This window comes from Oncorhynchus masou, chromosome 24 (assembly GCF_036934945.1).
Source record: "Oncorhynchus masou masou isolate Uvic2021 chromosome 24, UVic_Omas_1.1, whole genome shotgun sequence".
Taxonomy (NCBI): Eukaryota; Metazoa; Chordata; class Actinopteri; order Salmoniformes; family Salmonidae; genus Oncorhynchus; species Oncorhynchus masou.
Window position 1 is genome coordinate 59,771,097 of NC_088235.1, and position 13,346 is coordinate 59,784,442.

Below are 13,346 nucleotides of genomic sequence, written 5' to 3' on the forward strand. Positions count from 1 at the left end.
CACCTTTTAAACAGGGGAAAGTAGGGAAACGGAGAAGGAAAGATGAAAGACCCTCTAAGTGTCTTTGTCAGAAGAAAGAGGCGTCTAGTAAAACATTTGCTCATCCCCTCCTCCTCCCTTCTCTGCTCATACTTGGTGCCCCCCCCCCCCCCTCGTGATTTTCCCAAAATGAAAAATCACGATCTGATTGATACAACAAATCATTTTTTCTCTCACTGTAGCTACAAATGGGAAATTGATGACCTGCGGTCGGTGATTGGGTCCCACTGCCCCTGTATTTTGTGCCGTGATTCAGGAATCCAATGGCTCTTACCGAAAATCACTTATTTGAAATGACATGTGTGGATAATGTGTTGTCAGAAAGACCTTGTGGCGGGGGCTTTATATTAGAAAGTGTGATAGGCTTCTTGTAACCCGCTGGCCGGCAAATTATGGCATGCGTAGTCATTCTCAACACACTCCGAAGGTTTTGAACGCTTGGATGACCATAGTTCAAACCACAATCATGAACACCCAACTAAACATCAACCACATATTATGTGATTATCTAGGAATCCATCTCAACCGGGAGCAAATACACCGTACAACGACGATATTGATAAGATTTCCTTCTCATATTCCCTGGGTATCTACTCTCTCCCGGATTGATTTATCTCCTATTACGAGCACCCAAAAAAAATGGATCCCCAGCGTCGAGCTGTCACAGACCAGCCCACCCACTAACACACCATCAATAACAACCAGGAAAAGCCATAGCAACACTACCAAAAGGGGTTCAGAGGGGTGGACAGATGTGTGTGTATATGTGGAGGGGGGCGGGGTTGGATCCGGCACGGGGTACATCAGAAGTCCGGTGGAAGTCGGCTCAACGCGAGCGTGCACACACACACACACACACGTATGAAAAAACATCTGCTCTCTCTCTGCCCGCTCTCACTTTCCCCCCTTTCTCTCTCTCACCACTGCCATGGACCAGGAACATAATTAATTACCATAAATCCATGGGCCAGCTCTTTTGTAATCCTAACCCAGGCAATAATGCCTCCCCTGAAGGAATCAGTCAGCCCCACAAAAGAACAGTGCGGGAGAACACAGTAGCGTGGGCCAATATGACAGAACAAAGGACGACTAATTGGGCAGAGTGAAGACAGGGGAACTGAGGAGGGAGGTGGGCGGGGGTCTATGGGAACTTAGAGGGTGGTACAGGCTACTTAGGAAGGTGGGTTGGTGGGTATATCCTAGCTTTAAAACGTGTGCGAGTGTGTGTGTATGCGCCTGTGTGTGTGAGCGTGCATATGACTATATGACTAGGTGTGTGTGTATGTGTGTGTGTGCGCGCGCACACACACACACACACACACACACACACACACACACACACACACACACACACACACACTGGCATGTAAACAGCTAAAAGCCATTCCATTATTTATCTCTTTTTGGCACCGTTCCTAATAATTTATTTCCGTCAGTGAGTCACTGTGAAGAAACCGAACACAGTAGGCGCAAAAGGAAGCTAGGTTGAAGACCCGGTTTCTGAAGACCCGCTGAGGTTGCTGTCGAATAATGAGATGTAAAGAAAGGTCTCTAGTTTCACAATGAGGGAGTGTACTATACAGAAAGGCTTGTCAAGATGAAACACCTCCACTCTGAATCAAAGTTGGGAGCTATTGCAGTGAGTGGCGGCATCTGTAATAGTCGGGGAAAGTGAGGGCGGAGAAACGAGAAGAGAGATTAACAGTGACTGGGCTCCTCATGTCAGTGTAACAGTGTCAACGGTTTAAAGGCAGTGGGTTTTCTTCAAAAGGAAAAGGAATGTACAACTCCGGATACATGGCTCAGTCAGGCTGGTTCAACCTGCTACTGTTGAAAGCTTTTAAGACTGAACATTTCTCTCTCTCTCTCTCTCTCTCTCTCTCTCTCTCTCTCAATGTAGAGTCCAATCAGAGAAATGCGCGCACACACTGTGCAGGGATATGAGGTTGAGGGTATAAAGTTAGGAGCATAAGAATGTGATGTTTCCTGAAATCCAGACGACTTCTTGATTGTGTAAAAAGACTCCTTGTCAAAGGATTTATGAGGAACGACACATCCAGGGTCAGGCTGTGTGGCTATTGTTCCAGCACTCTCGTTTGCAACATTCCAGCACAGAACCGGAACTCTGTCGGCAATAAGGATTATACCCCCCTACCCCTCCCCATACAATACCCACACACTCCCATATGATACACACACACACACACACACTCCCATACGATACACACACACACACACTCCCATACGATACCCACACACACACACTCCCATACGATACACACACACTCCCATACGATACCCACACACACTCCCATACGATACACACACACACTCCCATACGATACACACACACACACACACACTCCCATACGATACACACACACACACACACACACTCCCATACGATACACACACACTCCCATACGACACACACACACACACACACACATGCTGAATGTACACACACACACACAGAATGTACACACACGCACGCACACAGAATGTACACAAACACACAGATGTAAACACACATTACCAGTTGGCTCATAAAAGTGTGTTGACAGATGAAAGTCCGTGTGCATAGGATGTGTACATAGCAGTTTACTTCTCTATGGAAAGGCAAACAAAACAACGCATGTATTTTCATACTCTCGAAGCTTAAACAAACTCGACTTTTGTCCCTACCCAGCAAACTGGAAACATCCCAAGAACATTAGATTCCCATGAAGTTATAGTTAGGGTTTGATCTAACATCAGACATGCTAATATCCTAATAACAACATTTGTTTTTTTTCCAGAAAATGTTTTTAATGAAATATCCTTGGAATGTCCTCCTAATGTTCACTAAAAATGTTGAGCGCAACATCTTTAACAGCCAACCGCAGAACATTCTCCAACTGTTCTCATTCGGTTTCCAGGTAACGTAATAACAGAACGGACCAGTAATGTTTGGAGAACACTCTGCCGCAACAAAATGTGAGAGCAAATAGAAATGGTTCTGAGAAAAACATTATCGGAACGTTCTGCTAATGTTGATGGAAATGTTATTCAAAACGACCCATGTCAACAAGCAGTGAACATTCCCACAACGCTCTCGCAAAGTTATAGTGTGACGTTAGGACATGATTGCTCCAATAACATTCCTTAAACATTCTTCAGCAAATCATGTCCGGGTTGAATTCAAATTGGCTCTGAGAAAACATTGCTGGAACGTTCTGCTAACATTAGTGGACACTTCATCCGAGACACCCTACCCAGGTATAGGCTCTCCATTTTATAAATAATCCTGCAGCAACAGGAAGTGGGAATTACTATGTGGATTATTAATTAATGGACATTTTTGATCCATTTTCCGTTAGAGCAAATCAAGTCTGACATTTTAAAGTGGAAATGACAACTTCAGAAGCATTTTAAAACCTTGAATACACCAGGCAGGACAATGTATCCTGCAACTGAGTGGTCAAATTAAGATCCTGTACAGGCCTAACAACCAATCAATTATTTTTAATATGTATTTTTTTTTTGCCTTTACTTAACCGGGGGAAACGCATTGAGACCTGGGTCTCATTTTCAAGGTTGCCCTGGGAACAACAAACCAACATAATCAGTATGAAAACAACACTATCAATTCAATTTCAACACACCTAATATCACATAAAAAAACATCAATCAAAACAAATGCAGTTCTCCTTCACCACAATCCTTCGAGACCAGAGAGTCAAGCCTCAAAGTGGCCTGCAGGTTATACCATGCACTAGGGACACAATAACTAAAGCCAATCTTCCCGGACTCCGTGGAGACTTCTAGAACCAGCCAGTCTTGAGAGCGAGTCGGGTAGTGGCTGGATTTCCAATTAAGAAGTGAGTTGAGGTAGTTAGGGAGTTTCTGGAGAACTGCTTTATAAACAAATAGCAGCCCATGTTGGGCCCTTCTGGTAGTCAGACTCCCAGGCAACTGCAGTATATAAAAGGCAATGACGTGTACAAACATTTTCTAAAATGATAAAACGCAGGGCTGTGTGATAGATTGAATCTAAAGGTTTCAAAACAGAGGCTGCTGCGTGCATGTAGATGATATCACCATAGTCAAGTACTGGGATGAGCAACGCTTGAACAATCTTCCTCCTGGTTCAAAAGTAAAGCAAGATTTATCTCTATAGAGGAAACCGATCTAAATTCTCAGCTTCTTTGTTCGTTTTTCAATGTGTGTTTTAAAAGACAGCTCATCATCAGTCCAAATACCTAAATAATTAAGAGGGACTTGCTCAATTTGGGCCCCCTTCAAGGTGCAGTGACACAGATCTTTAGGGTCAATTACACAAGACCTGGAGAACAACATAAACTTGGTTTTAACAACATTTGGCACTCATTTAAGATCAGTGGGCGATTCCTGCTGCACTGAGGGCACACGGGAATAAATAACTGTGTCATCCACATAGAGATGTAGGTACCAGTTATTATTATTATCCAGGGACAAATAATTTATGTAAATAGTGAACAGTAAAGGGACTAGTATTGAGCCTTGTGGCACTCCTTTAGACTGAACTCCATCAGCAGATGTACATTGACTTTGTGCAGGTCATTTTTACCCTGCCGCAAGGCCGCTTGGTCTAGACCACGAGTCAAATCTCATTCCACAGAGGGCCGAGTGTCTGTGGGTTTTCGCTCCTCCGTTGTACTAGATTGATGAATTAAGGTCACCAATTTTGGATAGCCTCCGCAGCAGGAGTGCGTGATCAACCGTATCGAATGCTTTAGACAGATCAATACGAAGGGCAGCGCAGTGCCGTTTCCTGTCTAGCGCATTAACTGTGTAATTTATGACTAGAGAGGCAGCCGAGATGGTGCTGTGGCCAGGTCTAAAGCCTGACTGGTGAGCATTCAGAATGCATTATCCCTCTAAAAAAAAGGCTGTAGCTGAGAAATCAAATGTTTTCGCTAAACGTGAACGTTTTGAGATGATAATCATTAAGATGGCAGGGATCGCCAGCGAGCGGGAGAACACAAGGGCCGCCTTCCACGGCGTAGGAATAATACCCAAGAGAATGAATAGAGAACATTCCAAGGGTGTATATTGATAACAACAAACAACAAACAGCTAACATTAGGACGATAACGCCCCCACAAACATTTCAATCGTGTCTTTACGAGGTTGCCTGGGCATGTAATAACACAACGTTCCGGTGATGTTCTTAGACAAGATGTTGGAGCAAGAGAAGTGGTTACGACGAAACATTGCAGGAACATTCTGCTAACGCTGATGGATATGTTACTCAAAAACACCCATAACAACAAGCATGGAACATTCCTCCAATAGTCTCATAAAGTTACAGTGTGAAGACAGCTTGGCTGTGGAAACGTTGGCTATTAAAAGTATTGCATGTGAGCTCCTAGATTACAGCAGCTCTTCTTTGCTTTTCATAGTTGTGACATTATGACATGGTGGTTCTGATTACATTACCTGGAGTTATTAATAAAAATGTAAAAAACTCCCTGGAATATTCCGTTAATGTTGGAGATATTACTACTAACGCCTACTGTATGACAACAAACAGAGACGATTGTCAAGTTCTGTAAGGTTATGGCATGACGATACAGAATTGCTCTAAAAACACACTTCCGACGATAAACGGAAGTAGTTCTGAAAGCATTGCTGCAATGCTCTGCCAATGTTGATGTGTAATGTGACATTATCATATGAAGTTGCCAAACTTTTAAAGAAAAGGCATCTCCATGTTCTTACATCATTACATTTTATGAGGGTATTGTCCAAACATTGCTATAGCTTTTTTAAAGAATGGTAGTCAAGCAGATTTGAACCTGTGATCTGCAAGCCTTGTAGGCTACTTAGTCTGTTGCGCCAACAGGATCCTAATGTGTCGAGTGGATTTCCCTTCGTACTGAAATTCTCCAATTATAATCCCAACAGAACAGCCTCAATACTTTTGCCCTCAGAACAGCCTCAATTCGTCGGACTACAAGGTCTCGAAAGCGTTCCACAGGGATGCTGGCCCCTGTTGACTCCAATGATTCCCACAGTTGTGCCACATTGGCTGGATGTCCTTCGGGTGGTGGACCATTCTTGATACACACGGGAAACTGCTGTGCGTAAAACCCCAGCAGCATTGCAGTTCTTGACACATTCAACCGGTGCGCCTGGCACCTACTACCATACCCCGTTCAAAGGCATTGAAATCCGTTGTCTTTCTCACTCACCCTCTAAATGGCACACATACACAATCCATGTCTCAAATGCCTCAAGGCTTGAAAATCCTTCTTTAACCTTTAACCCCACAATCTACACGAATGGATGGGATCATAGCTTGCACCTGGATTCACCTGGTCAGTCTGTCTTGGAAAGGGCAGGTGTTCCTAATGTTTTGTACGCTCAGTGTATATGTATATGTACATCTACAGTGCCTTTCAGAATGTATTCACACTCCTTGTTACAGCCTGAATTTAAAATGGATGACATTTATATTTGCTTTGTCACTGGCCTACACTCAATACCCCATGACGTCCAAGTGGATTAGTGTTTTTAAGTATTCGACCGCTTTGTTATGGCAAGCCTAAATATATTCAGGAGTAATAATTTGCTTAACAGGTAACATAATAAGTTGCATGGACTCCCTCTGTGTGTAATAATAGTGTTTAACACGATTTTTGAATGACTACCTCATCTTTGTACCCCACACATAAAATGATTTGTAAGGTCCCTCAGTCGAGCAGTGAATTTCAAACAGATTCAACCACAAAGACCAGGGAGGTTATCAATGCCTTGCAAAGAAGGGCACCAACAATTGGTAAATTGGTAAAAAATAAAAAGAGCAGACATTGAATATCCCTTTGAGCATGGTGAAGCGATCATTATACTTTGGAAGGCGTATCAATACACCTAGTCACTACAAGGATACAGGCCTCCTTCCTAACTCAGTTGCCGGAGAGGAAAGAATCCACCCAGGGATTTCACAGTGAGGCCAATGGTGACTTTAAAACAGCTACAGAGTTTAAAGGCTCTGATAGGAGAAAACTGAGAATGGATCAACAACATTGTTGAATTGACAGAGTGAAAACAAGGAAGCCTGTACAGAATAAAAATATTACCAAAACATGCATCCTGTTTGCAACAAGGCACTAAAGTAATATTGCAAAGAAAAACGTGGCAAAGCAATTCACTTTCTGTCCTGAATACAAAGTGTTATTTTGGGGCAAATCCAATACAACACATTACTGAGTACCACCCTCCATATTTCAAGCATAGTGGTGGCTGCATCATGTTATGGGTGGGCTTGTAATCGTTAAGGGTTGGGAAATTTTTCAGGATAAAAAAGAAACGGGATGGAGCTAAGCACAGGCAAAATCCTAGAGGAAAGCCTGGGTCAGCTTGCTTTCAACCAGACACTGGGAGATGAATTCACCTTTCAGCAGCACAATAACCTAAAACACAAGGTCAAATCTACAATGGAGTTGCTTACCAAGAAGACAGTGAATATTCCTGAGTGGACAAGTTACAGTTTTGACTTAAATCTACTTGAAGATCTATGGCAAGACCTGAAAATGGTTGTCGAGCAACGATCAACAACCAATTTGACAGAGCTTGAATAATTCAGAAAAGAAAAATGAGCAAATGTTGCACAATCCAGGTATAGAAAGCTATTAGAGACTTGCCCAGAAAGGCTCACAGCTGTAATTGTGGAGGTGATTCTAACATGTAATCAAGATATATTAATGTAAAAAAAAATGTATACTAGAATTTTTCTTTGACGTTACACACCATTTTGTGTAGATCGTTGACATAAAATGACAATTAAATCCATTTTAATCCCACTTTGTAACACAACAAAATGTGGAAAAAGTCCAGGGGTGTGAATACTTTCTGAAGGCCCTGCATGTGGACCTAACCGCAATCGACAAGGCAATGACTTAACATGATTTTTGAAGTCAAGTTTTTGGGGAAAACAAAAGTTAAAACATCCCAACATTACAGTATATAAAGAGGACTGATAGAGTAAGAAATAATAAAGCATACCTATTCTTCTAGATTCACTTACCCTCTCCATTGCAAAGACAAAGACCACGACCTGGAAGTCAGAGTAAAGCTGTCAACAACTTTATCTTTTTGTTAGTCCCATCCCAGTGACGCAATGGATTCATTCCAGGGATAATGCTTATAAACTCCCAGATTCAATCCCTGTTTGTGACTATCAACAAAATATGGAAAAAATATGTTTGTACAGTAAATGTTTATGTGATTCCAGATAATTGCCATATCTGTTGCTACATGGACTGTTGTGCAATTAACTTCCTTAACAGTAAGATTATTATCATTACATTATCATTATGGGAAGTATGTCATCAAAATCTGTCCTGTTGTGTACACTCAGTGGCCAGTTTATTAGGTACACCACCCCACATGGCCTTGACGTGTTACATAAAGCAAGCAGACAGACATCAAGGCATTCAATTACTGTTCAATTGAACGTTAAAATGGGCAAAACGAGTGACCTAAGCGATTTTGAGCATGGCACGACTGTTGGCACCACGACCGTTGGTACCACGACCGTTGGCACCAGGCACGTTGGCACCAGGCACGTTGGCACCAGGCACGTTGGCACCAGGCACGTTGGCACCAGGCACGTTGGTACCAGGCACGTTGGATCCAGCATTTCAGAAACGACTGCAGTCTTGGGCTTTTTACGCACGACAGTGTCTCTCCGGTGTATCGAGAATGATGCGACAAATAAAAAACATTCAGTCGGAAGAGAGACATTCAGTCGGACATTCAGTCGGAAGTGAGAGGTCGAAGGACAATAGCTAGAATCATGCAAGCTAACAGGCGGGTCACAGACAGACAAATAATGGAGCAGTACAACAGTGGTGTGCAGACCGGCATCTCGGAACGCACAACTCATCAAACCTTGTCATGGATGGGCTATTGCAGCTGACCGCCACACCGGGTTCCACTCCTATCAGCTAAAGACAAGAAGAAGCTGCTCCAGTGGGCACGCGATCACCAACACTGGACAATTTGAGGAGTGGAAAAATATTGCCTGGTCCAACTAATCACGGTTCCTGTCGCGTCATGCTGATGGCAGAGTCAGAATTTGGCGTAAGCAGCATGAGTCCATGGCCCCATCCTGCCTGGTGTCAACGGTACAGGCCGGTGGTGGTGGTGTACTGGTGTGGGGAATGTTTTCCTGGCACACGTCAGGTCACTTGATACCAATTGAGCAACGATTGAACGCCACAGCTTATCTGAACATTGTTGCTGACCAAATCCAATAGAGCATCTTTGGGATGAGATGTAATGGGCTGTTCGCAGCGTGAATATAACGCCGTCCAATCTGCAACAACTGCTTGATGTCATGGACCAACATTACTGTGGAATGTTTCCGACACCTTGTACACCCATGCCCCAAAGAATTTAGGCTGTTCTGGAGGCAAACGGGGCCCGACCCGGTACTAGATGGGTGTACCTAATAGACTGGCAACTGAGTGCATACTGCATACTGCACAAGCATTTCGCTACACTCGCATTAACATCTGCTAACCATGTGTATGTGACAAATAAAATTTGATTTGATTTGATATCCCCACTATTTTCCAACAACCTAAAGAAATGTTTTAGGAACTTCTAAAAAAACATTTTAATAAAGTGTTCTGGGAATCTTCTTGCAACATATTTTTCCAACCTAATAGAACCATTGTAAAGTTTTTGTGGACATTTTCTGTGTTTTGAGAACATATCTTTTGTATTCACCACCAGACTGTTCCCACAACCCAATGAAACATTCTGGGAACCTTTAAAGAACAGAAGGAACGTGCTCTGGGAATGTTCTTGCAACCACAGGCGAATGTTTTTACAATCGTGCATAATCAGCACAACTGGATAGTTTTTGTTTTATGAGAACATTTGTGTCAACCTAACAAATGTTCTAGGAACTTTCACACAACCAATTTTGGTTTGCTCAGTGTATTGTCCCTGCTGAGCCAGACATGCTGTCTAGCAGAATATGCCACGAGGAGGCAGTAATTAAGGGGAACCTTAAGATTCAGCACACTAATTCAAACCACTAAGCAATGAGCTCAAGGTTAGCTGCACGGTTAACTACTGTAGTGTCGCTTGGAGACCTGTGGCAATACTGATGCAACAAACAACAAGACTGATATGTATGTAAACTATGCACAGTGTTGCTTTAACAGAGCAACTTGGAAAGTCATTCCCAGACTCTCAGAGAGACGTAGAGAGAGAGAGATACATAGAGAGAGACGTAGAGAGAGAGACGTAGAGAGAGAGAGCGAGAGAGAGAGATCGAGTGAGTGAGAGATACGCACACACAGCCACACACACACAGTGTCTCAGAGAAGGGGAGCAACTGTGGAAGCGATGTGCTGTGCGAGTTGAGTAGGCAGTGTGGATATGGGGCTAGAGTAGAGTAGATCTGTGTGAAGCCACTCTGATAGTCATAATAACTGTAATAGCCAGAGGGCTTCGGGCAGTTGAAGACAGAGTCTGTCTGAACGCTATTGTAAGGACAATGGCCTGTGTGGTTGGTTATGTTTGTGTGCTCATGTACGTGTGTAAAGCAGAGAGCGAGAGAGAGAGAGAAAGAGAGCGAGACAGAACGTTTAGAGTAGGTGTATGTATCTGTGATATTTTTCACCAGCTTATGGTGCCAGCAGCAGCAGAAGGACGAGGAGGCGGCAGTGCCACTACTGCTGCCAGGGACAGACAGTGCAGCCCTCATCTGGCCCCCGTCCTCGTCTACTGCCTTTATTACCACTGGTCATGGACGCACAATTCATTAAGCTAACCTGGCGAGCCTCCTTCCCACAGCATCAGAGCACACAACAGAACACTAATGTCTGTCACACTGAGAGACACTGAGGCAATCCCTGCCCAGCGCTGCTGAGACCCCGCCCACTCTAAGGCTGTAGACACCACCTGCTGTGCCACCATTTGACTCAAACATCACGCCACTTCCAGGGCTGACCTTACACCAAGCTCTCCACATCCAGGACTGTTTAGCAGGATTGTCTGTCGTAACTGAGAAAGCCCCACCCGGCATATAAATGTTTTGTGTGGTTTCACATAGCCCTGCTAGAACTGGAGCTCCTAACACTTATCCTATGGCTACGTGAGTTAGTGTGGGAGCGCTCCTGCTCAATGGTTATCTATTGGCTGGCTGCTGTGGTGGTGCTGTGTTTCCACACCGCCTTCTGCATTCCACAAGACCCAATCTGTGCCGGCAGGCATTTGTTTCACTTAAGGAGTGTGTACGTGGCACGAGACAGTACGCAGAGGACAAGGACACCGGCCTCTGCGCTGCTCGGTCATCGAATAAAATACGTGCGGGTAGCGAGGAACCCGATAACCACTGCAACAACAACACCCTTCAGTCACAGAGAGGCAGAGAGAGGCAGAGAGAGGCAGAGAGAGGCAGAGAGAGGCAGAGAGAGGCAGAGAGAGAGAGAGAGAGAGAGAGATGGAGAGAAAAGACAAAAGACTAAACAAGTGAGAGGGAAGGAGGGGAAGAAAGAGACTGGGAACAGGAGAGATGGACGAACAGAGGAAGGGCAAGAGGGGGTCATTGACGGTGCTTTATGATGCGAGAAAGACCAGTAGTTTTGATTTACTCTGTCATACAGTACATCACTAACACCATAGTGGTCAGGCTAAAAAGAGAGCCTCGCCCCGCTCTGTGGTGGGAGATATGATACAGATAGAGCAGCTGGGTTTCTGCAGGACGGCGAGCTGAAGCAGATGTGGGGGGGGGCAGGAGACCACAACATGGATATCAGAGACACTTGTTTTATTTTTTCTGCCAGCGCCCCCACTGGGACTATGTGGAAGAGCTCAGATAACCATCTCCACTAACACCACTTGTCCAAATAGAAGGCAGGGCCCTGCTTATACAGTGGAAACAAAAAAACAGACCTTTCTCCGAAAAGAGAAAGATGGGAAATAAATAAATGTCTGTGTGTGTGTCCCCGTGTGTGTGTATTTGTCTATGTGTCCGTGCGTATGTATGTCTAAGAGGAGCCCCTGGTCCCAGACCACCTCCCAGTGCTCCTCTCCCATCCTACAGGGGCCAGGGTTAGAAGATCACACCGCCCCAACATGGTCACGTTTCAGGGACAGGGCCAGGCTGGACTGGGGGCCCATCTAGCCCCACAGATCTGAGGCCAAGGACAATGTTTGAACACCTGCCCCTCCCACAGCGACAGTGCAGCTTGGGGGAATGATTGTTGTTTCCCAATAGGAGGAAATATCTGAGATCTTCAGACGGCCCTGCAGACTAGTGGACACACCCTTGGAGGGTAGTAGTACTGCTCATGGACACAGTAGGGAAACACACTCTACCAGTTTAACACAATGACTGGAGCCTGTATCAATGGAAGGCATCTGAGAAAAGACGAAGAGATTAGGGCGGTCAATAGCTGAAATGATCGATAATGAGAGAAAATTAAGTAAGGTTTTACTTTGGAAATAGCAATCTGTGTGTGAGGGTGAGTTTATAGTGCCTGAGTGTGTGTGTGTGTGTGTGTGTGTGTGTGTGTGTGTGTGTGTGTGTGTGTGTGGTCTTGTTCTTCCATCCTCGTGGTGGCCTGAAATCACCAAAAGTCCACACAAGGATAGTAAAACCAGAAAATTCTCCCTTGTGGGGACATTTTAAGGTTAAGGGTTAGAATTAGGGTTAGGTTTAGGGTTCAAATTATAGGTTAAAGTTAGGGTTAGGGGAAATAGGATTTTAAATGGATATACATTTTAGGTCCCCAAGACCAAACAAGTGTGTGGTTGTGTGTGTGTATGCTCGCCTTACCTTCTTCTTGTCCCTCATGGAGCCTTTTCCGCGCACCATGATTTTACATCCTGTCTCTGCCTCCAGCTGCTTGGCTGTCAGCCCCCGTGGTCCCAGGATACGGCCCACAAAGTTAAACTGCCAGAGAAACACACACACACAAATTAGAACCTGGGCTTAGAACCAGAGCAGTTCTTCAACATAGTCAACAGGACATTTTATCATTGATAAGTATGAGGACATAATAGACAGTTGAAACATATCTGTAATGGAAACGTTAACTGATTATCTCAACCCTGACATGTTGAGAAGAGAGCGGGATCAGATACAAAGATATGGAAACACAGAGAAAGAACGAGAGAACAAGGCGATGATGCAGACGAGGTAGCCCCTCGCTTGACCCTCCCACCTCGCTGTAATCTCACGCCCTCATCACCCGCCTGGCGCTCTTCCACAATGACGCTCGATGGCGGCTGAAAAGCAGCCGATATCGGGAGTGTCTCGC

At 44.5% G+C, this 13,346-nt stretch overlaps 1 protein-coding gene across 4 annotated transcripts in view; it reads right to left on the reverse strand.

Annotated features, from left to right (window-relative positions):
- The window catches only part of LOC135512413 (KH domain-containing RNA-binding protein QKI-like), a 110,690-nt gene that overhangs the window by 46,026 nt on the left and 51,318 nt on the right, over positions 1–13,346 (reverse strand). For all 4 annotated transcript variants that reach the window (XM_064934428.1, XM_064934426.1, XM_064934427.1 and 1 more), the window contains exon 3: positions 12,863–12,979. In XM_064934428.1, coding sequence (XP_064790500.1) covers positions 12,863–12,979 — 117 coding nt within the window. The remainder of the gene's footprint in view (positions 1–12,862; positions 12,980–13,346) is intronic.